The following is a 26,796-nucleotide window of genomic DNA, read 5'->3' on the forward strand; positions in this document are numbered from 1 at the left end:
TGATTGGACTGATCATGTCAACATCTTACTTTCAAAATCTTAGCTAGCAGTCATCATCATAAATCAACTGGCAAATCCTTTTTAATCCTTGTCATATGAAGAGAACTAATGAAGATAAATTAAAGATAAAATGTATCGGTACTTAGACATAAACATTACACAACAACTTGGAAATCGCAAATTCAACAATGAGTTGTTTGGAAGGAATCGGTGACAGTGGCTAACCGCAACCATTGCAACTGGGAAGTCAGACTGGGAAGATACGTTTTGAAGTCATCCAACTCGGATTTGTAAATCTTTTTCTTTGATGACAAAATTTGCCAACATACGACCGCCGCACAGAACAAGGTGAGTCCAAAAATGTCTTAAATGCTGCTGCATAAATGATGTAATATGCCAGGGAGATATGGTCAGCCATATCAGCTATGTTTTTTTTAAAAGGCAGTAAATGAGGCTGAATGAATTGTTTTGCCGCCAGACAAGGCTCCACTGATAGCCAGGTGTAGCGGTGGTAAGGATTCACTCCATGGTGCTGAAAAGAAAGCTCTGCTGTTGGGACAGCTTTATTTAGGCCCTAACAGTTTGTGGGCACCGCTTGTCGCCGTTATAGTGCAATTAATGTATTGTTTAGTGTTGTGTAGTGTAGTGGCTTTGCTGGCATGCATCTAAAAAAAATTGGGGGGGAGTTTTCCCCACCAAGATTTACATGCTAAAATCACCACTTGTGAATTATATATGGAAAAGCGTGATCTGTTCCAAAGTATCGCACTATAGGGAATAGGGTGCCAATACAGATGCAGCATGGGTGTATTGTTTGGATGAGGAGGTTGGTCGTGGGACCCTCTGAAGTGGGCAGGAAGTGTATGCAGCTCACAGCGGTTCACAGGCCAGCTATGCATTTTCACTTGAAACCAAAATGCCATCATGAAATGTCATGAAATTTAACGAAGAGATCCAGTAGGAGAGTCAAATCTCCTTTCGACTAGAGTACTCAACACAGTACATCCAAAACAAATATGAAATTACTATCATAAAGCACATACTGATTATTACAGGTAGGAAGGCAGGCATAAATGGTCCCCATCTTTGATGACAATGAAAACAACTGTAGTAAGTAAATATCTTTAAAGTCTCTTCACATAGAGGTTTCTCATGACTCACAATGGACACTTTGCGTAGCACTGCTTAGTGAGTCAGTGATTTGGCTTTGCTGAGGAACATGTAATAATAATAGGTGGGTGCTTATATTTGTCCTATTTCACACACGTGCATGTGTGTATTAATACGCATGTGTGAATTGAAAATGTGTTTTTCTGCATATCCCAACTCCCCTGGAAAGTGGAGTCACAGACAGGGTCTATTTTGTGAAGTTTCTAAGGATAATTTAGTACTGAAGGCTTGGTTCCAAAGTTAACTGTTTCAGTAAAACAGCAATGGCATTATAAGGCATGGGACAGGAAAGAATATACATAATACTGGATTCAAGTGAATATAGAGGTAGGATTTTGGGCACTGGTCATTCTACTGCCAGGTATTGCAGCGTATTATTACGCAAAATCAACCCGCAACATTATCAGTCAAATTTAGCTATTGCTTAATGGTCCATATTCCACAAATTGGCAAATCCACAGATGACGGGTTGACAGAATGGGTTGATAAGAGTAACTGCTTACGATTCACATATTCGGTAGGGTAATATATTTGATTATATCTCAAATCATATCACAGAACATTGGGATAGGACGATTGATTAGAAAAAAGTGCAAAAGCTAGTTGTAAGCTAATGCTTTAAAGATCAATGTATCTACTTACATCTTGTAAGTACTTTATACAATTTCAATTAAACAAATAAGGGACCAATAAGATATTTTTTTGGGGGGGGGGTCTCTGATCACAAAAAAAGTAAACAAAAGCAAAAACACACGAAGGATCAGGGATCAGTAGCGTTTGGCTTAATCACACATTCAATATACAGTTAGGGTTTTTATAAACAATAAGTACCCAGGTTTGCTTTTCAGTGGCAAATAAAACACCAACCTCATCTCCTCCAGCCTGCATTCATAATATTAAAAATCTATTTTTTAAAACATCAGCAGACAAGGAGGAGGATAATTAGTAGAACCTCTTAAAACAGTTAAATTATTCAAATGTATTTTCCCCTTTTCGTGCGGTCAGTAGCTTTTCCGAAACCGTAGAGTAGCAGTGTCTTGTGGTGAGAGTTAGGGTTTCTGTCTCAAAGGTCATCTGTTATCCTCAGTAGTTCCAGGAAGGCACCGACGGCCCCGAAATAACCCTGAAAAAAACAGAGGGCTTCATTATCTGTTTAGGTATTTGACCAGGTTATCATCAGCAACCTTGATATTCCTGCTCAGCGCCCAATTGTAATCTATCCAAATATATGCAGATGATCTGTTGTTTACCATTTTTATTGTACAATTAGACTAAAACAACAAGTGCGCTGAACATCCCTCACATAACACAGAACGTGGGCGGCAGGTAGCCTAGTGGTTAGAGCGTTGGGCCAGTAACTGAAAGGTTGCTGGATCGAATCCCTGCGCTGACATGGTAAACATCTGTCGTTCTGCCCCTGAACAAGGCAGTTAACCCTGGTAGGCCGTCATTGTAAATAATAATTTGTTCTTAACTGACTTGCCTAGTTAAATAAAAAGAACACATATATATTGCAAACTACTTACCTCATGCTCTAAGAAGAGAGCTTTTAATTGTCCTTTGGACCAAAAGTCCATGGCGTACGCAAGCAGCTTCGTTGACACAGTATTGATTCTCAGGAAATTCCCAACAAACACCACTCTTTCAATTTTCTGAAAGACAACATTGAACCATTGGTAAGCCAGACATTTTTAGAGCTTGCAAGAATGACTGTTTCATAAAGCAGGACAGAATTAGATATTTCCAAAGTAAGACGTAAAAAAAAAAAGAAAAAAAAAAGATTTGTTTAAAGACCTTAGGCCAGCTCTCTCAGACTAATAGCCATAGATAAGGGACGTCAAATTCATTCCATGGAGGGTTTAGTGTCTGCTGGTTTTAGTTTTTTCCTTTCGAATAAGACCAGAAACCGTGGATTGACGGCAGCATTCGCGTGAAACTGAAAGCGCGAACCACTGCTTTTAACCAGGGCAAGGTGACCGGAAGCATGACCGAATACAAACAGTGTAGCTATTCTCTCCGCAAGGCAATCAAACAGGCCAAGTCTCAGTACAGAGACAAAATCGAGTCGAAATTCAACAGCTCAGACACAAGAGGTATGTGGCAGGGTCTACAGTCAATCACGGATTACAAAAAGAAAACCAGCCCCGTCGAGGACCAGGATGTCTTGCTCCCAGACAGGCTAAACAACTTTTTTGCCCGCTTTGAGGACAATACAGTGCCACTGACACGGCCCCCTACCAAAACCTGCGGGCTCTCCTTCACTGCAGCCGAGGTGAGTAAAACATTTAAACGTGTTAACCCTCGCAAGGCTGCAGGCCCAGACGGCATTCCCAGCCGCGTCCTCAGAGCATGCGCAGACCAGCTGGCTGGTGTGTTTACGGACATATTCAATCAATCCTTATCCCAGTCTGCTGTTCCCACATGCTTCAAGAGGGCCACCATTGTTCCTGTTCCCAAGAAAGCTAAGGTAACTGAGCTAAACGACTACCGCCCCGTAGCACTCACTTCCGTCATCATGAAGTGCTTTGAGAGACTAGTCAAGGACCATATCACCTCCACCCTACCGGACACCCTAGACCCACTCCAATTTGCTTACCGACCCAATAGGTCCACAGACGACGCAATCGCAACCACACTGCACACTGCCCTAACCCATCTGGACAAGAGGAATACCCATGTGAGAATGCTGTTCATCGATTACAGCTCAGCATTTAACACCATAGTACCCTCCAAACTCGTCATCAAGCTCGAGACCCTGGGTCTCGACCCCGCCCTGTGCAACTGGGTCCTGGACTTCCTGACGGGCCGCCCCCAGGTGGTGAGGGTAGGTAACAACATCTCCACCCCGCTGATCCTCAACACTGGGGCCCCACAAGGGTGCGTTCTGAGCCCTCTCCTGTACTCCCTGTTCACCCACGACTGCGTGGCCATGCACGCCTCCAACTCAATCATCAAGTTTGCGGATGACACTACAGTGGTAGGCTTGATCACCAACAACGACGAGACGGCCTACAGGGAGGAGGTGAGGGCCCTCGGAGTGTGGTGTCAGGAAAATAACCTCATACTCAACGTCAACAAAACAAAGGAGATGATTGTGGACTTCAGGAAACAGCAGAGGGAGCACCCCCCTATCCACATCGACGGGTCAGTAGTGGAGAAGGTGGAAAGTTTTAAGTTCCTCGGTGTACACATCACGGACAAACTGAACTGGTCCACCCACACAGACAGCGTTGTGAAGAAGGCGCAGCAGCGCCTCTTCAACCTCAGGAGGCTGAAGAAATTTGGCTTGTCACCAAAAGCACTCACAAACTTCTACAGATGCACAATCGAGAGCATCCTGTCGGGCTGTATCACCGCCTGGTACGGCAACTGCTCCGCCCACAACCGTAAGGCTCTCCAGAGGGTAGTGAGGTCTGCAGAACGCATCACCAGGGGCAAACTACCTGCCCTCCAGGACACCTACACCACCCGATGTCACAGGAAGGCCATAAAGATCATCAAGGACAACAACCACCCAAGCCACTGCCTGTTCACCCCGCTATCATCCAGAAGGCGAGGTCAGTACAGGAGCATCAAAGCAGGGACCGAGAGACTGAAAAACAGCTTCTATCTCAAGGCCATCAGACTGTTAAACAGCCACCACTAACATTTAGCGGCCGCTGCCAACATACTGACTCAACTCCAGCCACTTTAAAAATGGGAATTGATGGAAATTATGTAAAAAATGTACCACTAGCCACTTTAAGCAATGCCACTTAATACAATGTTTACATACCCTACATTACCCATCTCATATGTATATATACTGTACTCTATATCATCTACTGCATCTTGCCATCTTTATGCAATACATGTACCACTAGCCACTTTAAACTATGCCACTTTATGTTTACATACCCTACAGTACTCATCTCATATGTATATACCGTACTCTATACCATCTACTGCATCTGCCATGCCGTTCTGTACCACCACTCATCCATATATCTTTATGTACATATTCTTTATCCCTTACACTTGTGTGTGTGTGTAAGGTAGTAGTGTGGAATTGTTAGGTTAGATTACTGTTGGTTATTACTGCATTGTCGGAACTAGAAGCACAAGCATTTCGCTACACTCGCATTAACATCTGCTAACCATGTGTATGTGACTAATAAAATTTGATTTGATTTGATTTGATTTAGGCAACCAGGCTTAACATTCACATTTTTAAATGTAACCTTTATTTAACTAGGCAAGTCAGTTAAGAACAAATTCTTATTTACAATGACGGCCTACCCCGGCCAAACCCAGACGACGCTGGGCCAATTGTGCGCCGCCCTATGGGACTCCCAATCACGGCCGGATGTGATACAGCCTGGATTCAAACCAGGGACTGTAGTGGCGCCTCTTGCACTGAGATACAGTGCCTTAGACCACTGCGCCACTCGGGAGCCCAAGGTGAGGGGAGTTCCATACCAATCAGTGACCTTAATTTATCAATCAAGTACAGGGGAAGAGCGAAAACTCGCAGACACTCGGCCCTCCATGGAATGAGTTTGACACGTGGCATAGATGGATGTCTTGCTGCCATCTAGGGGAGAGAACCTGACATTACAGCAGTGGGAGGAGCTGTCTCATGCTTCAGTGACTCAGCAGCAAGGGAGAAAAAGATTGAGCAATAGCCAAGAATGAACAGCTCAACTCCCGTGAAGGACATAGTTGCGGGGGGGAACAGATTAAGTCCGCTCATTCTAAGTAAAACCCGGGGGCAGTAAAAAAGCGGTGCACTATGCAGGCTCGTTTTAAGACTTCCCCCAATTCATACACCGTACTCTATATGCATAGGTAGCTAGAAAGCGGAATCAAATGTACATTTGTGTACCTCGTGCTCAAAACATTACAACGGGGTTACTCAAGGGGCAGATCCTTTGCCCGCTTGATATTTGTGTCAGGAAGCTTCCTGTTGTTGTTCTATGTGCTTTGATAGCCCTGTACAATGCTGCTTGATCTCCATGCCACAAGGCAACACTGTAAAGAAGCTGAAAGCACACAGAGTCCATTCCCATCATCCATCACACTGGCTGCTGAATCCACTTCGCTCCTTTGTGTTTTGGTGACAGACAATCACTTTGAGAAAGTTCACACTTATGTTACAGTCACACCGCAGTGTGGTATATTCTCACTGTTTCAATCAGTGTTCATTTTGGCAGCTATTTTAAACGTAGTTCTAGTCTTCAAATACATTTGAGTCTTCGTCACGTTTTAGTCATTTCATCCTTCGTCAGTTTTAGTTATCATCAGTCGACTAAAACTCGACTATTAAATCATGAATATTTAGGCTACCTCTAACTTCCATCATGTGCACATTCAGATAGGCTTTTCCAACTAGGCCTACTATACATGGGGTATACCTTAGCTGGCTACATTGATATTGTGGCAGATTGTAAACAATAACAGCCATAATTAACCATGTAGGCTATAAAGCCTTGGCTACAGGTTAAACAATTTAGAGCTCGGATTTTCTCCCCATCATAATCGTCAAGGGGGGGTAAATAACAGTGGTTTCCTTGAAAAGAGGAGAATATGAAAATGCTAGAAGTATTACTTTACCTCTAATATCCAACAAATAGCATTTGTTTTTCCCCATAGGGAACAAGCTACCGCAACTCGCATTTGCAGTCCGCGGCGTGAGAGCAGCAACGCAGATGAATGAATAACAGCACGCATGGGAAAATAGAGCTTCTGATGTGATCAAAGCAAAAATAGCCTACATGAAAGTACAAGAGTAGACATGATTGTTTCTAGTTGAGGTTAGCTACAAGTCAAGTGTCCTGGCTTCTCATCAGTTCAAAAGACTGACGAGTGATTGACGTGACCACCTGGGAGCTGTGTGGGACAGCCGGGCAGATCAGCTCAGACCGTGCAACTGAAAGATTATCATTCTGCCAATGAGAGGATTGCATGAAATAATCTGCATGCATGTATGCTTCATGTCAAATTAAATGTTCATTCGTTTCATGTGGAATTCTCATCTTGTCACATTTTTCCGTAGACTAAAATGAAAAGTAATTAGTAATAGTTATCAGGGGTTTTTCAGGGCATCTCGTTTCGTTATCGTCAGTTTTAGTCAGGAAAAATAGGTTGTCGACAAGTATTTTTTATCAGAGTTATTGTTGACGAAATTAACACGGGTTAGAATTACTCATTGAAGTAAGACTTCCACTGAAACAGAAGTAAATACATCTACTTTGTACCTCATTCACCGCACACATACGAGCAATAGAACCAATGTTGTTGGTGATGGTGACGAGAGTGGCTCGGGCTAGGTCCTCCTTACTGATGCTGACACGCTTCTCCTTGCTCATCATATGACCAAAACTGCAATGAATTATTCACTGGGTTAGTTTCCATAATACTCCCGTTTTCAAAGCATACTGTTACTGGAAGTCTTGAGGTTACAACACGTATCATGTATCAGCTAACTTAGACCTCACCTAGATGCAACTGCAGACCCCTGGAGACCGAAGCGTTCATAGTCTCCTCCGTAGATGTCCTTCACCAGTTTGTCCACGTTGCTGCTGTCCCCCTTCGCTGCCATTTCCAGGGCCTCCTCGAAAGTCTCGCAGCCAGTCAGCAAGCAGCACAGGCCTAGGAAAGTACCACCTCCCAAACTGTGGGGGACAGGCAATTATGTGACCTACTACTCTATGGGTTGTACCACTGTTTAGCTTGCAGGAAACAACCCACTGGGCACAGGCAATTTCAATGTCTAGTTTTGGTTTACATTTGATTGAGTTGTCAACTAATGTGAATCCAAGAAAAAATATCACCATGTCATTGGATTTAGGTTATAAATTTGGTGGGAAAAAAATACAAAATTCCCTTACGTTGATTGCTTTTTCTTTTATCACATTACATTTTTTGTTTGTTGAAATTACATGGAAACACCAGTTTTTGCCCAGTGGGAAAGTTGTATTTGACTAAGAAGTTATTAACTAGTTACCGCGGTAACTATTATCTAGACTCAAAACAAGAATACATTGAATACAGATGAACGCGAGCAATGATAGAACTGTGTTACCAATGACAGATCAAATAAATACAGCTATCATGACGTGGAGTGACACAGGATTACCTCTGTTTGCATACACTAAAACAGCAACAGATTACATTTATTTACCTGGTTCCTGTGACCCGTTTGTAGTTGTCCTTCGAATAGACTGCCAGGACGCTGACCCCTGAGCCAATGTTTACCAACAACATGGGGAAGGGGTTGTCAAGGCAACATGCTCTCTTGACACAGTTCTCACTCTCGGGATCAGAGGGGTTCTCGAAAAAGTAGCACTTTGGATGGCCATTGAACCCCACTGAGTCCACATAGAGAAGACCATGGATGAGACAGTCCAGTTCATCTAGCTTCTGTAGCTCTAGGTTGGCGATCTGGGAGATGGAAAGCAGAAGATCTATAAGACTATAGGACAGAAAGAGAAACTGGAGTGGTTTTGATATGCAATGGTAACTCCTCCAAGAGCATGAACTGTCTATAACACACCTCAACCAGGCAAGCCTGAACCATCAACACCTACTCCCATCTAATCACATGAGAAACCATGTTGCCTGTAATGATCATGCCAGAATATGTTTAACTGACTAATGACATGTAATAACATGCAATAGAACATGAATTCACATCGCCTGTCACTTTCAGTCATTCTCCCTGGCTGACGAAACCCAATCGTTCTAGCAACCACCACGCACCGTCCTAAAGTCGTCCTCAAACTTGTACGCCCCTCCGCCGGTGGCACAGAGTGTGGTGTGCAGGCTGGAGAAGTTCTTGTCTCTGCCCATCTGGATGAAGCCCAGCATGTCTTGGGTGGGGAAGCGGATGAAGTGCAGGTTGCCCTTCCGGCCGCACATAGTCAGGTTTTTCAGCTCTAGGTGGACATCGCGGATGCCTGTGTCGCCGTAGGCCACATTGGAGGTCAGGTAGTGGCGGATGCTCTTCAGGCTCTCCACCTCCTCTTGCTCCTCCTCTGCCGTGATGTCCTTAGGCTCAAAGTAAACCAGCTTCACCAGGGTGCCGCCGATGTCCATCCCAAACCAGGGGAAGGCTGGAACAGAAAACAAAAGGTGTTTTGAGAGATTAGTTGGTAGATTCAGGAAAAGCTTGGTCACCGTTGCCTGTAGAAAAGCACTGTTAACCTCTTTTGGAATTGTGCAAAATCCACTATGGGGAAATGCATACTCTCAAAACAGAGGGCTCTAGTATTCTGTCTATGTCACAACTAAGCTATTGCTCCATATAAGTCCAGAAATGAGCTGTGCTAACTGAAACCTTGTCACGTTCCTGACCTATTTTTATGTTATTTTGATTATGTTTAGTTGGTCAGGGCGTGAGTTGGGGTGGGCATTGTATGTTGTGTGTGTTTTGTTTAGTCTATGGGTGTTGTATTGTGTATGGGATAGATAATTGTGAGGTTGTCTAGTTATGTCTATGGCTGCCTAGATTGGGTCTCAATCAGAGACAGCTGTCATTCATTTGTCTCTGATTGGGAGCCATATTTAAGGTAGCCATAGGCAGTAGGCTTTTGTGGGTAGTTGTCTTGTTTAACGTTTGTTGCTTGTCTGTGCACTTGCGTTATTTAGCTTCACGATCATTTGTTGTTTTGTTTGTTTGTATAGTGTTTTCGTTTTATGTTCATCTTCGTTCATTTAATTAAAAGAAGATGGCTTATTTTCCTCATGCTGCGTTTTGGTCCGTCTCTCCTACACACGATCGTGACAGAACTACCCACCACAACAGGACCAAGCGGATTGAGGAAGGAGGGCAAGAACTAAAGCAATGGAGAGAAGAGGAATGGAGTTGGGAGCAAATTTTCAATGGAGAAGGACCCTGGGCTAAGGTGGGAGAGAATCGCCGCTCTCGGGAGGAGAAGGAGGCAGCCACAGCCCAGGAGCGCTGGTATGAGGAGGCAGCACGTATGAGAGGCTGGAAGCCCGAGAGGCTCACCCAAAAATTTCTTGGGGGGGCAATGGAGAAGGACCCTGGGCTAAGGTGGGAGAGAATCGCCGCTCTCGGGAGGAGAAGGAGGCAGCCACAGCCCAGGAGCGCTGGTATGAGGAGGCAGCACGTATGAGAGGCTGGAAGCCCGAGAGGCTCACCCAAAAATTTCTTGGGGGGGGGCTAAAGGGGAGTGTGGCGAAGCCGGGTAGGATACCTGAGCCAACTCCCCGGGCTTGCCGTGGAGTGAGAGGGCGTCGTACTGGTCAGACACCGTGTTATGCGGTAAAGCGCACGGTGTCCCCAGTACGCGTGCTTAGCCCAGTGCGGGCTATTCCACCTTGCCGCACTGGGAGGGCTAGGTTGGGCATCGAGCCGGATGCCATGAAGCCGGCCCAACGTATCTGGCCTCCAGTACGTCTCCTCGGGCCGGCGTACATGGCACCAGCCTTACAGGTGGTGTCCCCGGTTCGCCTGCATAGCCCAGTGCGGGCTATTCCACCTCGCCGCACTGGCAGGGCTACGGGGACCATTCAACCTGGTAAGGTTGGGGAGGCTCGGTGCTCAAGAGCACGTGTCCTCCTTCACGGTCCGGTATATCCGGCGCCACCTTCCCACCCCAGCTCAGTACCATCAGTGCCTACACCACGCACCAGGCTTCCAGTGCATCTCCAGAGCCCTGTTCCTCCTCCACGCACTCTCCCTATGGTGCGTGTCTCCAGCCCAGTGCCTCCAGTTCCGGCACCACGCACCAAGCCTCCTGTGCGTCTCCAGAGCCCTGTACGCACTGTTCCTTCTCCCCGCACTCGCCCTGAGGTGCGTGCCCTCAGCCCGGTACCTCCAGTTCCGGTACCACGCACCAGGCCTAGAGTGCGCCACGAGAGTCCAGTGTGCCCTGTTGTTGTTCCCCGCACTAGCCTGAAGGTGCGTGTCCTTAGCCCGGTACCTCCAGTTCCGGTACCACGCACCAGGCCTACAGTGCGTCTCAGCCGGCCAGAGTCTGCCGTCTGCCCAGCGGCGCCTGAACTGCCCGTCTGCCCAGCGGCGCCTGAACTGCCCGTCTGCCCAGCGGCGCCTGAACTGCCCGTCTGCCCAGCGGCGCCTGAACTGCCCGTCTGCCCAGCGGCGCCTGAACTGCCCGTCTGCCCAGCGGCGTCTGAACTGCCCGTCTGCCATACGCCGTCTGAACTGTCCGTCTGCCATGAGCCTGCAAAGCCGCCCGTCTGCCATGAGCCTGCAAAGCCGCCCGTCTGCCATGAGCCTACAGAGCCGTCCGCCAGACAGGAGCCGCTAGAGCCGTCCGCCAGACAGGAGCCGCTAGAGCCGTCCGCCAGACCGGATCAGCCAGAGCCTTCCGCCAGACCGGATCAGCCAGAGCCTTCCGCCAGACCGGATCAGCCAGAGCCTTCCGCCAGACCGGATCAGCCAGAGCCTTCCGCCAGACCGGATCAGCCAGAGCCTTCCGCCAGACCGGATCAGCCAGAGCCTTCCGCCAGACCGGATCAGCCAGAGCCTTCCGCCAGACCGGATCAGCCAGAGCCTTCCGCCAGCCATGACCAGCCAGAGCCGTCAGCCAGCCATGACCAGCCAGAGCCGTCAGCCAGCCATGACCAGCCAGAGCCGTCAGCCAGCCATGACCAGCCAGAGCCGTCAGCCAGCCATGACCAGCCAGAGCCAGCCAGCCAGGATCCGCCAGCCAGTCCGGAGCTGCCGTCCCTCAGTCCGGAGCTGCCGTCCCTCAGTCCGGAGCTGCCGTCCCTCAGTCCGGAGCTGCCGTCCCTCAGTCCGGAGCTGCCGTCCCTCAGCCCGGAGCTGCCGTCCCTCAGCCCGGTGTTGCCCTTTATCCCGGTGCTGCCCCTTATCCCGATGCTGCCCCTTCAGTTAGGTGGGTTTAGTTGGAGGGTGGTCATTGGGGGGGGGATACGGAAGCGGGGAGTGACTATGGTGGTGTGGGGGCAGCGTCCAGAGCCGGAGCCACCACCGTGGACAGATGCCCACCCAGACCCTCCCCTAGACTTTTGGTGGTGCGTTCGGAGTACGCACCTTGAGGGGGGGGTTATGTCACGTTCCTGACCTATTTTTATGTTATTTTGATTATGTTTAGTTGGTCAGGGCGTGAGTTGGGGTGGGCATTGTATGTTGTGTGTGTTTTGTTTAGTCTATGGGTGTTGTATTGTGTATGGGATAGATAATTGTGAGGTTGTCTAGTTATGTCTATGGCTGCCTAGATTGGGTCTCAATCAGAGACAGCTGTCATTCATTTGTCTCTGATTGGGAGCCATATTTAAGGTAGCCATAGGCAGTAGGCTTTTGTGGGTAGTTGTCTTGTTTAACGTTTGTTGCTTGTCTGTGCACTTGCGTTATTTAGCTTCACGATCATTTGTTGTTTTGTTTGTTTGTATAGTGTTTTCGTTTTATGTTCATCTTCGTTCATTTAATTAAAAGAAGATGGCTTATTTTCCTCATGCTGCGTTTTGGTCCGTCTCTCCTACACACGATCGTGACAAACCTACTCAAACCTGTTGCATTTTCTAACTTGATTTCACTGAAGACGAAAGCATTATGGCATATTATGCACACATCATGTCTTCATATTAGTAGATCATTGTGACATGTTTCTCTCTTTTTTTGGAGAGAGGAAGGGAGAGGAAGAGGGTCGTCTTAAATTCACAGCAGTGTGTTTGTTCTGCAACAAAAGATGAGGGCTTTGTTGCCATGGAAACCCCGGCATGGAGAGAAGATTGCCTGGATATCCTGCCTAACTCTCAATTAACTCTTGAGTGTACAGTACAATGAATATGTAGTCAATACATCGGCAGGCAAACTGGTTCAATAGCACTTCATTTGACAGAGGGGTGTATAGCCCCTTATTGCTCATTCCACAAACCAGCCTGGTTACATTCAACTATGTGTGAAGCTACAGAAAAGCAGTAACCAAAAGACATGCTTGAGGTGCTTAAAATAGTCAAATTTGAGATGTAATTGTTGATTTGGTTCTGGCTTGCAATGATACCCAGATTACAACACCATTACACCTCTGATATATGGTCGATCCAATATATCAGAGGTGTACTGGTGATGTAATCTGGGTTGGACAATCAATTTCTAGTAGAGGAACTTGACATAACATGTGTGAGTGTCTACTCTGGAATCTTCACTGACTTAATCACCTGCTTTTTATATCTTCAGTCAGTTGTGCTACAGACAGATCCTGCATTGCAATGGTTTCACTGTAAATTTACAGAGGACTGAATGCTTGAATTTCTGCCACTCATTCTCAAGTAATGGCTGAGCTATATTGCTTTTACTATAATTTCACAGTGGTCACATGCATGTGCAACAAAGGACCAAAGCTCAATGGAAATGATTTAACGGCATACATTTTCATAGTTGAGTCTGATTGGCAAAGCCTAGCTCTATTTGGGCTCCCGAATGGCGCAGCGGTCTAAGGCACTGCATCTCAGTGCTTGAGGCGTCACTGCAGACACCCTGGTTCGATTCCAGGCTGTATCACAACCGGCCGTGATTGGGAGTCCCATAGGGCGGAGCACAATTGGCCCAGCGTTGTCCGGCTTTGGATGGGTGTAGGCCGTCATTGTAAATAAGAATTTGTTTTTAACTGACTTGCCTAGTTAAATAAAGGTTCAATAAAAAATTGTCATAAAAATTGGGATTCAGTTTGTTGCATTCAAGTGGGAACTACCAATAAGAGACATCAGCAAAGCATATGATGCTTACTCAATTGATCATACAGGAAGGTAAAAATGTTGTATTTGTCTTCATGCCAAGTGCATTTTAGCAACTTGCAGCAATTGTCCACAATCCCTTCTATTCAATTATATAATAGAAGTGGTATTTCTGGATTCCAGACCTCTTTCCACTGTTCCCAGAGGATAGCAGACAAGTCAGCAGTGTTGTAGCAACCTCTTGGACAAATGGCTGGGTTGCATGCATTGAAGACAGATAAAGACCGCTTCTTACTCCACCGGCCAAATAGTTCCTGGCGCCAAAGTGTAAAATTTGTAAAATTGCTGTTTGTTTGCTTAAATTTGATTCTGCCGAGGTAGCAGGAGATGTAAATAAACAAATACACGAAAGTAAGCAAATATGTATATTTCATCCATTTAAAATAGAGTAAAAACTCCCACCTATTTTTTTTAACAACAAACTTCATTGTGATCCTCAGATCAAGTTGCTTATGGTCAAATACACTTCATACCAAGACTGATAAGTACTATCACTCAGTCCTTATGAATTGTGGGATGATGTCATCACAGCAATAAGGCAGACTATATTCCCCTGACATAGTGACACATTTGTTTTACAGTGTTATATTGAAGACAAAGAAAGATCTGTGCTATTCATGGAGCTGGCTGCTCTGTCAGTTTCTTCAGCCAACTTCCTTAGGCAAGTACTGACGGCTGATTGGTCGAAATTATTTGGCTCTCATATCAGCAGAGATTTCAGCACACCTCCTGACTTTGGAACGACCAATGAAAAATGGCTCGACGGACAACATCAAAGATCTCACAATAACAAAGGGGAGGAGAGAAAGAGAGGCTACAGCTCTATTACCAGAAGGGTTACATTCGTGTAAAATACTATGCAATAATAATTTGTATGATTAAAACATGTATAAATAATACAGAACATGGCGCTTGATTCTTATTGCTTGCTAAATTGTGCATTTCTCATAGACATAAATAGCTTATGGAATGTACTTTGAGAATACAGGAAAACAAATAATTTCTCCACATAGGCGTACAGGCCCATTATTCATTACAGAAGCAGTATCAATAGGAGAATTGGGCGGATAGGCTTCCTTATTTACATTCTTGAAAAAGCCTCGCAACGCGATAAAGCGATATTATATCCTGCCGCATAATGTCTTAACCCGTTCATTGTGTCATCCAAATAGACTAGATATGGCACCATAGAAAATCTAGGCGACTGTCACTTTGGACACCCAGAGCTATGTGCAATCAATACTTAGGTCGAACCCCCCCTCCCCCCAGTCCCTTTCATTCCTGAGAGGATGCTTTGAAATTGTGTAGGGCATAATTTGACCGAATGTGTCGTTTCAATGTCGTATAATTTTCATAATGCACATAAGTAGCCGATTTTAGACAGCCGACATGATTGACAGCATCGATGCTGAAACAGTGTGGAAACAATTCATATTGTGTCCTACTTACGCGGTCGGTTCTTTTTGCCAGAATCCATTCTTCTCCTGAGTCTGCACCGCTTTGGAGGCGACCCATTATTATGGGCATCCTCCTGAAGATGGTGGACATTTTCAATTCCATTATGGCTACAACCACCACCACTACTACTACTACTACTACTACTACTACTACACCCGCCACAACCACTGCTACTGGTTCCGTTTGAACCTAAAACATTGCAGCTCCCGTTGTCAGTTTGTGTAGGCTTGAATCCATTTGTCAAACCATTCTCTTGGCAAGCGCCTGTTCTTTTCATATCCGATGCTTTGCCATTATCCATTTTTTTTGCGCAGGGAAAGCACTAGCGGGCAGTCTCAGAAAGGCGAAATCAGTCCGCTTTCCTCGGCGATGTTTCTTCAAAAGAATGTCAGGCTATTTGGTAAAGATCTATCACGACGATAAAAAATAATGATGTTTGGTCGATGTGGATAATAGCACAACAACTGCTAGGACGTTTGACTGAGGTCACTGTCTTTATACAATCTATGGGTCACTGTCGGTCATCTTGCTTCATCATGCTCCTCTTGCGGCAGCTTCAGAATTAAAACAGCCAGCAGCCTACGTCATTGTATATAGGCTGTTTCTTACAACCCCCAATTTCCCCTGGGGGTATTATTATTACATTGCTTTATCATGCTCCTCTTGCGGCAGCTTCCGAGTTAAGACAGCCGGCAGCCTATGTCATTGTACAGGCTTGGTCTCGGAGCATTTTGTATTATTCTGTACGTAAATCCGAGACACTACTTTTCGTATGATATGTTACATTTGGTATAGTTACATCATTTTACGGTGGATCGGTGGCCATAAAACACCAACGTCTAGCAACCCAAAGGTTGAGAGTTCAAATTTCATCATGGGCAACGTTAGCATTTTAGCTAATTAACAACTTTTCCACTATTACTACTTTTTAGCTACTCTGCAAACTACTTTGCATGTCAACTAAACCTACCCCGAACCCTTTTAGCTAACCCTTCACCTAACCCTAACCCTTTTAGCTAACCTTACCCTTTAACCAACTCCTAAACTTAACCTTAACCCGGACCCCTAGCCTAGCTAACGTTAGCCACCTAGCTAGTTTTTGTAACATGTCATATGTTTTGCAAATTTTTAAAATATCATACGTTTAGCAAATTCGTAATCGATTGTAGGTTTCACAAATTCGTAAGATAATGTACGTTTTTCAAATTCATAACATATAAAACGAATTGTAATTTGTAACATATCATTGATGGACATCTACAAATTAGTACATAAAATGCGAAATCTCAGATTTATCTCAGATTTATGTACAGAATAATACGAAATCCTCTGAGACCAGGTTGGTTTATTACATTTCTAAATGACTCGTATTGCTGTCTCCCTTGCCCAAATCAGTTACTGTTATATTGTTACACGTAGTCTCTGACATTGCTCATTCTGATCTTTCTTAATTTCAACTTTTTTTGGTGGGGGGGGGGGGGGGGGGGGATTATGTGTGTATTGTTTTTTGAAATTATTATTGCTAGGTATTAGGCCTACTGCCCTGTTGGAGCTAGAAACGCAATCATTTCGCTGCACCTGCGATAACATCTGCAAATCTGTGTACACAACCAATAAAATTTGATTTGATGAACTGACTACGCTAAATTAACAGTGTATTACTGTGTAATTATTCTTGTAGTGTAGCCTATCAGGAATTGGGCTAATTATGTTACATTGTTACACTCTAGGTCTACTTAAGAACAATGTAAAAAGCCTAATTACAATTATAGGCTGTGTTGTATCCTACCTACAAGTAGGCCTAATAAGAACCCAGTACTGCTAGAACAAAAGGTGTGTCCAGTATATTTTTCAAAAACTTAAATAGAAAAAATAGCTATCCTACATTTGATTATGACTACATTTATAGATTTAGCCTACCCAAATTGCCCCTTGCCATTAAAATAGATTAATCCTAAATAGGCTATAATATGCCCTATATAAATGTATGTGTAAAAAAAAAATGATATTGGATGGCGCAGGATGGCGCCAAAGGATGTGTTTCAAAGTGTATCAATCGCCCCCATCCCCCCTCCCCTCCCCACTTCTGTACTATCTCTCTCTCACACCCACACACACTTGGTAAATGTGTTGCTCCGTATAAATAAATAAAGCATGAAATTCTGTGATAGGCCTATGAATACACTTTATTTTGATTGAATAATGTCCAACCAGGCTAGGCTACATCTACGCGGGTTCTTCTGACGTCATCCCGGTATATTCCCGGTATAGTTCTTTGCTGCGGTAGCCACTCGGGTGATGATGACCAATGAATCGCATTACATTTGACAATGTATTACAAACCAAGCTTGTTAACCGGAGTCTGTTTATCCTATTACTCTACTCTATCCCATTAACCTGCTGATTTGGCACCGGTGGATGGATAACTGGCCTACCGGGACTGGTCATTTGGAAGTTGTGGAAAAGACAAAGGTATCAATTTAGTTGGGAGGAAATTATCTTTGTGATTTGATGGATACTCAATGCATTATTAATAACGGATTAATAGCATTATAAGAATGGTTCCAATGAAATATTATTAATCTTATGAGATCATATTTGACCAAAGACCTGATGAAGGAATTTGCCAGGACCAGCATGACTACAGCGGGGATGGATCCTCGTTTGCTGAGAGCGCCCCAAACAACCATCGCAATTTTGCCAACTCTGAGCTTCACGGAAAATGACACCAGCTGCGGGGAGCAGATTCTTAGCCACGGGAATGTGGAGAAAGTGCTTATTGGAGGAGTTCTCACTGTGCTCACTTTGTTCACTATTTGCGGGAACTTACTTGTGGTGATATCCGTGTGCTTTGTGAAGAAGCTGAAACAGCCCTCCAATTATCTAATTGTCTCTCTGGCCGTGGCAGACCTGTCCATAGCCGTGGCGGTGATGCCCTTTGTCAGCATCACGGACCTCATCGGGGGGCAGTGGATCTTCGGACAGGTGTTCTGCAACGTTTTCATTGCCATGGACGTGATGTGTTGCACTGCTTCGATCATGACCCTGTGTGTAATAAGCATAGACAGGTGAGTCAAGATGCCGTCCCTAATGATAAACCAACAAATCTTTCATTATTGCAAATGTTTTTGATTTTTCCCCAAAACCATTATCTATGCAGGTTAGTCTAATTTATAAAAAATAAAAAATATGTCAACAGCAATTAACACCAAAGTACTTGCGTACATTTTTTTATTCTACCATTGATGAATAATTAAGAATGGATTATCATATGTATACCCAACCCTATACCAGGGATGGCAAACCCTCCTCCTCGAGAGTCACTGGGGTGTGCAGGGTTTTACTCTAAGCCTGCTTTAACACACCTGCTTCTAATGAGCTGCTCATCAGGATCTTGATTAGCAGAATCAGGTGTGTTAAAGCAGGGCTGTAGCAAAAGCCTGCACAGCAGCTCTCCAGGAAGACAGTTGGACACCTCTTGATCTATACTATCCTGTGTGTGCTATATTTCACATTACTTTCATCAGAGACTTCACAATATTTTTAACTAATCTCTTTGCTGTCACAGGTACCTAGGCATAACGAAACCCTTGACCTACCCTGTGCGACAGAGTGGGAGATGCATGGCCAAAATAGTTCTGTCTGTGTGGCTGCTGTCTGCTTCCATCACCCTGCCCCCGTTGTTTGGCTGGGCCCAGAACGTCAACGATGACAAGGTGTGTCTGATCACCCAAGACGTGGGCTACACCATCTACTCCACCGCCGTTGCATTCTACATCCCCATGTCGGTGATGTTGATGATGTACTACCGCATATACCGAGCAGCCAAGGTGAGCGCCGCCAAGCACACCATCCAAGGCTTCCCCAAGGCGGAGGACGAGCGCAACAGTGTTGACTGCGTGGCAGCGGCCCTGAAACTCCAGAAGGAGGTGGAGGAGTGTGCCAGTTTCTCTCGTCTGCTGAAGAACGACAGGAAAAACATCTCCATCTTCAAGCGGGAGCAGAAGGCGGCCGCCACGTTGGGGATCGTTGTGGGGGCCTTCTCTGTCTGCTGGCTGCCCTTCTTCCTGATGTCCACGGCCAGGCCCTTCATCTGTGGGGTAGAGTGTAGCTGCGTTCCTCTCTGGGTGGAACGGTTTCTCCTCTGGCTGGGCTACGCCAACTCCCTCATCAACCCATTCATCTATGCCTTCTTCAACAGGGACCTGAGGACCACCTACCGTAACATTTTGCTCTGCAGGTACAGGAACATTAACCGCAAACTCTCCGCCGCCAGCATGCACGAGGCCATCAAACTGGCTGAGAGACCAGATCTGGAGATCTAGAACAGTGTTTCTTAAACTTCTCTAACACTTTGCTACACAAGGACCGGCAAACTATGGTTTAGATCAGGGTGCCAAACATACGACTGCGGCCTGTGGGTGGTTTGAGTAAAAAAACAACCTCAATGTACCTACATTTTTACAGTCTCTTCACTCTGTCCATCTTGTTAACAATCCTCAAAACGAAAGCCTAACAGTCAGGGAGCATCAAAATTACAAAAATGAGGCGCAAGATGAGTTTGACAACCCTGGTTTAAATGAAAACTTGGGCTTGACATATGACTAAATTGGAGCAGATAACCATCTGTGGTCCACAGGTCCACAGACCATGGGTTGAAAAAACTACTCTAGACTGAGGAATCCTATTCAGTTCATGAGTAGAGAAGGCTATATGCATGTGTATAGAATAACTGACATTATTGTTCATACCTGGCACACACAAGAACATTAGATCCACATCTTGTCAGGTTATACACAGTACATTTTGAAGTGTTCATTTCACTTAAAGACCTCATTTTAACACTACCTCAGATAACATATAGTCCCACTCTACAGAGTGTAAAAAGTACTTTGATTGTAGTGTTACATTTTGAGTGTTAATGTAACAATTCATATTATAAAATATTAACATTTCATTACACGTGCCACTGTTACAGTAAGTGATTTTGGGTGTTGTTTTAACACTATTTGGTGTAAAGCCTAATTTGCATATTTCCCATTGTGCCTTTTCTTTTCAATTGAATTGTAGCGTTACCACCCATGACTGTATTTGTTAGTGACAAGACATGGTTGTTGAATTCTTTCCTCTTAAAGACCTGTTATAATAAAAAATTTAACTTTATGACAATACATTACATATATCATAAGGCTTTAATATGATGGCCTAGTTTTACGCTAACAAATCCTGGTTTACAAATTACAGGCCACATCAGGCCTGCATGTCCAATTATGCTGACTGGCAAAGTCATGTGTAATTCCTTTTTTAAATTCAGCCAGTTAGGATATCCAACAGTTGGAATTTCTATTTACCCTCAACCTGCATTCAGAATGACTACCAGGGTTAGCAACCTGGTCTCAGAGCATTTCGTATTATTCTGTATGTAAATCTGAGACACTCTGTTTAGTATGATATGTTACGTTTGATATGGTTACATAAGACAGATGGTTACTTAATGCAAAAACAAAAGGACGGTGGTTGGTCGGGCATATAACACGGGATGAGTGGGCGTAAAACATGAACATCAGGCAACCTAAACAACTTTGCAACAACTTGCTGCAACAAATGGCTATAATATTTGCAACAAATGTTAGCTAACCCTTCAGCAAACCCTAACACTAACTTTAACCCTTTAACCTAACTCCTAAACCTTAACCCTAACCCCTAGCCTAGTTAACGTTAGCAAGCTAGCTAACGTTAGCCACCTAGCTAGAATTCATAACATATCATACATTTTTCAAATTTGTAACATCTGGTAAATTTTTGAAATTCGCAACATATAATACGAATTGTAATTAGAACCACATAATATCAAATGGGTGATGGACATCCACAAATGAATACATAACATATGGAACGCAACCTATCATACCAAATGTGTGCCTCAGATACAGAATAATACAAAAGAGTCAAATCAAATTTCATTTGTCACATACATATGTTTAGCAAATGTTATTGCGGGTGTAACAAATTGCTTGTGTTTGGTCTTAGACCAGGTTGGGGTTAAGAGATCTAAAAAAGGAGACTAACTAAACCATATAGACCGGAACAACCATTTCACTAATGGGTGCAATAAATTCAACTAGTTGATTGGATTAGTTTAGAAACATGTATGTTATTTATTGTTTGTATAACATAAGATTAATCAATCAATCAATGTACATGCAAAAACACAGATATTAAAACAATCCACAAAAAAACTGCCTGCATAGCATGCTGGGAAATATGATAATGATGGTTGTGGTTTTGATGGGACTGTTTTACTCTCCACAGTGTAAAACAATAACTCTGGTTATTAACACCAACACTGGGGTTCTTTTACACCAATGAGTGTTAATTTCACTCTAACAGAGGGAATTTAAAGGTGCATTATGCAGAAATTGCTCCACCTTTTCCTGGTTGCTAAAAATATTGTGTTTGAAGCTGGGGTACAAAACCGAACGTAAAAAACTAAACTTAAAAATGGAAAGCATAAAAATATTTGGTCATGTCGCCCAACAAGTTACATGTTCCAGCTTTAACTCCTGAAACTATTGTGTGCTGTAGCTTGGAAAATAAATAAATATGACTCTGGATGACAACATAATGATGTTTGTTTCCAACATTAGGGCTGTTTTCCTAAAACCGTTAAATACGGTTTGTGTTTTGTTTCCTTGCCAAGATACTAACGAGTATTGTGATACTAGTATCGTCCCGGGCCCTAACTGAAATGCACATAACATTTGTAGATAACATAGCACACTATTGTATTTGATGACAGGGCAAATAATAGTCCACGACTGTGACAGGACAAAATGATGCTGTCATGTTATTTTGTTTTATATATCTCTGTGTATTTGGTACTTGAAATTGAAATCATTCTCAGTGCATAAAGTTCGTGTGAGTAATGTACTTGGTTAAAAAAAAAAAAATGTCAGAGTTTAACAACATCCGACACAGATGGTGAGTCATGCTTCCAGTTGTGTATTGAGTAACAGGTAAATTATTGTGTGTTCAAGGAACAACCTTCGAAACCATGTGAAATTGTAATTATTATGTATAGAATGTTGACCAATATCAGAAAGTCATGCAACACATTCATGTTAGTAACCTACTTATAGCTGAATAGTATAACAGTTGTTGATATGGACGTTTAGTTAAATTTACCATGTAAGTTTGTTCATTTGTTCATTTATATCAGCTTTTTTCAACTTGTGTAATAACAAGAAGGAACACGTTGCACAGTATGTACTGATGTGTTGATTAACATTTTTGGTAGCATTCATTTTTTTTGCCTCATAGTTTTGCATTGAAATGGTTTATATTTTACATCAATACACTAAGTCAATACATCATGTTACAATTCTACATGTTGGTCATTTGACAGTGACGTGCTTGTTTCATGCCAAAGCCTAGTCAAACAACGTATCTAAATGTTGAAGAACCAAAAGGAACACAGTGTACTAGAAGAGACCAGAGGATCATAGATCTCTCCTCCCACAGGTGATCAGCATGTTCCTCTTGTCCCTCCACACAACCATCTGATAGGACTGCTGGTCACAAGCTTTAATGTGGAAACGTGATGGGCAGAGCTGTACTCACCAGAGGAGATTATTATAATTATTAGAACCAAGGCATTAATTGTCTTGCTGGGAGAAAGGCGGGGGAGGGCGCAGACTAGAGTCAGACTAAGCAGGTGCCTCTCATTCCATTCGTCAGGCACAACAACAGATGGCAGCCAGTAAATCAACAAGCGGTGGTCGTGCTGACTGTAACAGTAAGACGTGGGCACTTTCTCTCAAAACAGCCTCAATTCGTCGGGGAATGGACTACAGTACAAGGTGTTGAAAGCGTTCCACGGGGATGCTGGCCCATGTTGACTCCAATGCTTCCCACAGTTATGTCAAGTTGGCTGGATGTCCTTTGGGTAGTGGACCATTCTTGATACACACGGGAAACTGTTGAGAGTGAAAAACCCAGCAGCGGTGCAGTTCTTGACACACTCAAACCAGTGCGATTGGCACCTACTAAATACCATACCTCGTTCAAAGGCACTTAAACCTTTTGTCTTGCCCATTCACCCTCTGAAAGACGCACACACACAATCCATGTCTCAATTGTCTCAAGGTTAAAAAAAATCATTCTTTAACCTGTCTCCTCCCCTTCATCTACACTGAATGAAGTGAAATGAAGTGGGTGACATCCATAAATGATCATAGCTTTCACCTGGTGAGGTATCTTTGTTTTTGACCACTGGATGTATAATGAGTCTCAGATTGAGGGGGAATGAATTCAGGGGACTCAGCTGCCGCATGGATCACTGCTTCCAAAGCAATTGGCTTGGCTGGTTCTTTAAAGTGGCATTTGTTTTGAGTTTTGAATCATAGACCAGTGAGGGACAGATTCATTTACAGAATTGTTATTATCCTGTGGCGCACCCTATAGATCATCAATAATAAATAGCAAATCTGCTGGAGAATTTTAGATACCTCCATTCTCCCGTGCTAGGTTGTGAACAGAGCTACCACTGACGCACATATGACCTTAAAACAACAATTGCATCATGCATCATGATGAGACAGTGGAACTGCAAGAAGATATTACCGCAACTTGAAAACCGCATGGGAGAGCTATTAAGACCACTTACCTTTCCAAAGGAAAGACAGAGAGGAACACGCAGTGGGATTACATGAGGACAAACAATAATAAAGCAATCGAGGTTAAATGATAATCAAATCAAATTTGATTTGATTTGATGCTCGAGTTGAAGCCACTACAATGAATCTGTCTCTGACAATAAGCAAGCTTTGTACTCTCTCCGGCCTTTTATTGCTCAAGCAGATATCAGGGACTGTGCCCTCTGAGTAAATGAAATGTATCTTTGGCTACAGTGACAGTAGCATCACTGAGACAGTGAGGATAATGGAACCAAGGTGTGAAAAAAATGACCTTGAGTTTATTGTTCATCTTGTTCCTAGATGCACTTGCACCATAAATCTCTTTGAATTATCCTAAAAAATTGATTGATTCATCCTCTTAAATGACCCAATAATTTTTCCTTTTTCAATGACCCAATGCTTAGTTGACCAGTACTACAGAGAGAAGGAAAGCCACAGAATTGAGTTAAGGACAGATGTTGTTTCCTCATGTGCCTCTTGAGGGGTAATGCTCAGTGATAGTGGGTGGGAGTGCTGGATGGACATTGCATTCTTGAGAAATTGCCCTACCTGGCGGGTCCTTTTTTAAACTTCTGTTAATAATTCTCAATCATTAACACTTTTAAAGAGCCCAAAACGTTGAATTCCGGTTGGTCCACAGTCCACACTCTGAATTCCAGCCCAGATATGCACATTCAAGGTATAACTGCAGTATGACAAATGGCATTCCATGAAATAGCATGCCACATTAAATCCTCTCTGTGGGAAAAATAAGATATTGCTCGTTACTACTAACAAGGTTTCCATCCAATTTTTTTGTGCGAGTAAAGTACATGTCGGATAAAAAGTAATGACAGGCCTGATGAAAATTTGGTGGTAAACTTTCCAAAAGTCGACAAAACAAAATACGCCAGACAGGGTGGGATCTTTTGGTGTCTGTAAATAAATTATGTGAGAAATGTGGGTGGAAACGCTTTTGATGCTCAAATATTTATATAATAATCATATTGAAGTAAACTTGGAGTCATGTGATGAAAGCATTCAGTTGATTAGGCTACAGATGAAATTCTGCACACCACCTGGTATGGCAACTGCTCGGCATCCGACCGTAAGACGCTACAGAGGGTAGAGCGTACGGCCCAATACATCACTGGGGTCAAGCTTCCTGCCACCCAGGACCTACAGTACCAGTCATAAGATAGGACACACTGTCACATGGAATGACGCTGGAGAGACGAAGCAGGTACGGGGAGTAAAACATTTAATAAATAACGGACATGGAATGAGAAAGGAACAGCGTCAGCAAACAGGTAACACAAACAAAAGACAATCAATGCAGCAGCGGGGAACAGAGCTGGGGAACTGACAAATATAGGGGAGGTAATAAACAGATGATGAGTGAGTCCAGGTGAGTCCAATATTGCTGATGCGCGTGACGAGGGGAGGCAGGTGTGCGTAATAGATGATAGGAGTGAGTGATGCGAGAGCAGACGTGACACCTACTCATTGAAGGGTTTTTCTTTATTTTTACTATTTTCTACATTGTAGAATAATAATGAAGACATCAAAACTATGAAATAACACATATGGAATCATGTAGTAACAAAAAAAGGGTTTAACAAATATTTTATAGTAGCCAACCATTGCTAATGACAGCTTTGCACACTCTTGGCATTCTCACAACCAGCTTTACCTGGATTGCTTTTCCAACAGTCTTGAAGGAGTTCCCACATATGCTGAGCAATTGTTGGCTGCTTTTCCTTCACTCTGCAGTCCAACTCATCCCAAACATCTCAATTGGGTTGAGGTCGGGTGATTGTGGAGGCCAGGTCATCTGATGCAGCACTCCATCACTCTCCTTGGCCAAATAGCCCTTACACAGCCTGTAGGTGTGTTGTGTCATTGTCCTGTTGAAAAACAAATAATAGTCCCACTAAGTTCAAACCAGATGGGATGGCGTATTGCTGCAGAATGCTGTGGTAGCCATGCTGGTTAAGTGTGCCTTGAATTCTAAATAAATCACTGACAGTGTCACCAGAAAAGCACCCCCCACACCATCACACCTCCTCCTCTATGCTTCACGGTGGGAACCACACATGCGGAGATCATCCGTTCACCTACTCTGCGTCTCATAAAGACACGGCGGTTGGAACCAAAAATCTCAAATTTGGACTCATCAGACCAAAGGACAGATTTCCACTGGTCTAATGTCCATTGCTCGTGTTTGTTGGTCCAAGCAAGTCTCTTCTTATTGGTGTCCTTTAGTAGTGATTTCTTTGCAGAAATTCGAACATGAAGGCCTGATTCACGCAGAGTCCTCTGAACAGTTGATTTTGAGATGTGTCTGTTACTTGAACTTTGTGAAGCATATATTTGGGATGTAATTTCTGAGGCTGGTAACTCTAATGAACTTATCCTCTGCAGCAGAGGTTACTCTAGGTCTTCCATTCCTGTGGCAGTCCTCATGAGAGCCAGTTTCATAGTTTTTGCGACTGCACTTGAAGAAACTTTGAAAGTTTTTGATATTTTCCGGATTGACGGACCTTGTCTTAAAGTAATGATGGACTGTCGTTTCTCTTTGCTTATTTGAGCTGTTCTTGCCGTAATATGGACTTAGTATTTTACCAAATATGGCTATCTTCTGTATACCTCCCTACCTTGTCACAACACAACTGATTGGCTAAAACGCATTAAGAAGGAAATAAATTCCGCAAATTAACAAGGCACACCTAATAATTGAAATGTATTCCAGGTGACTACCTCA

The 26,796-nt window shown here is 43.7% G+C and overlaps 2 protein-coding genes across 3 annotated transcripts; one reads left to right on the forward strand and one right to left on the reverse strand.

Moving 5' to 3' along the window:
- Positions 1 to 1,683: 1,683 nt before the first annotated feature.
- LOC139580912 (pantothenate kinase 3-like) lies at positions 1,684 to 15,825 on the reverse strand. 2 transcript variants are annotated; one of them, XM_071410058.1, is made up of 7 exons: positions 15,349 to 15,825; positions 8,911 to 9,263; positions 8,333 to 8,592; positions 7,647 to 7,823; positions 7,407 to 7,530; positions 2,697 to 2,822; positions 1,684 to 2,293 (listed from the first exon to the last, which is right to left on the reverse strand). In XM_071410058.1, the coding sequence occupies exons 1-7, from the start codon at positions 15,656 to 15,658 to the stop codon at positions 2,234 to 2,236; spliced, it is 1,410 nt and encodes a 469-aa protein (XP_071266159.1). In that variant the 5' UTR covers positions 15,659 to 15,825; the 3' UTR covers positions 1,684 to 2,233. The 2 variants fall into 2 exon arrangements, 1 of the variants encoding a protein (XP_071266159.1); XR_011676122.1 differs by lacking the exon at positions 7,407 to 7,530 and having other exon boundaries at positions 2,156 to 2,293; positions 15,349 to 15,801.
- Positions 15,826 to 17,645: 1,820 nt separating this feature from the next.
- LOC139580914 (5-hydroxytryptamine receptor 7-like) lies at positions 17,646 to 25,563 on the forward strand. The gene is made up of 2 exons (XM_071410059.1): positions 17,646 to 18,425; positions 18,926 to 25,563. The coding sequence occupies exons 1-2, from the start codon at positions 17,944 to 17,946 to the stop codon at positions 19,680 to 19,682; spliced, it is 1,239 nt and encodes a 412-aa protein (XP_071266160.1). The 5' UTR covers positions 17,646 to 17,943; the 3' UTR covers positions 19,683 to 25,563.
- The last annotated feature ends 1,233 nt before the right edge of the window (positions 25,564 to 26,796 follow it).

This window comes from Salvelinus alpinus, chromosome 7 (genome assembly GCF_045679555.1).
Source record: "Salvelinus alpinus chromosome 7, SLU_Salpinus.1, whole genome shotgun sequence".
Lineage (NCBI taxonomy): Eukaryota > Metazoa > Chordata > Actinopteri > Salmoniformes > Salmonidae > Salvelinus > Salvelinus alpinus.

Bases quoted from the DNA above. Each gene is read 5' to 3' on its own strand.
- LOC139580912 (XM_071410058.1), bottom strand. From the start codon at position 15,658: ATGGATAATGGCAAAGCATCGGATATGAAAAGAACAGGCGCTTGCCAA. The intron at 7,531-7,646 runs GTGAGGTCTAAG...AATTCATTGCAG, and splicing joins GGGTCTGCAGTTGCATCTAG to TTTTGGTCATATGATGAGCA. The intron at 2,294-2,696 runs GTAAGTAGTTTG...TGTTTTTTTCAG, and splicing joins CTCTCTTCTTAGAGCATGAG to GGTTATTTCGGGGCCGTCGG.
- LOC139580914 (XM_071410059.1), top strand. From the start codon at position 17,944: ATGAGATCATATTTGACCAAAGACCTGATGAAGGAATTTGCCAGGACC. The intron at 18,426-18,925 runs GTGAGTCAAGAT...TTGCTGTCACAG, and splicing joins TGTGTAATAAGCATAGACAG to GTACCTAGGCATAACGAAAC.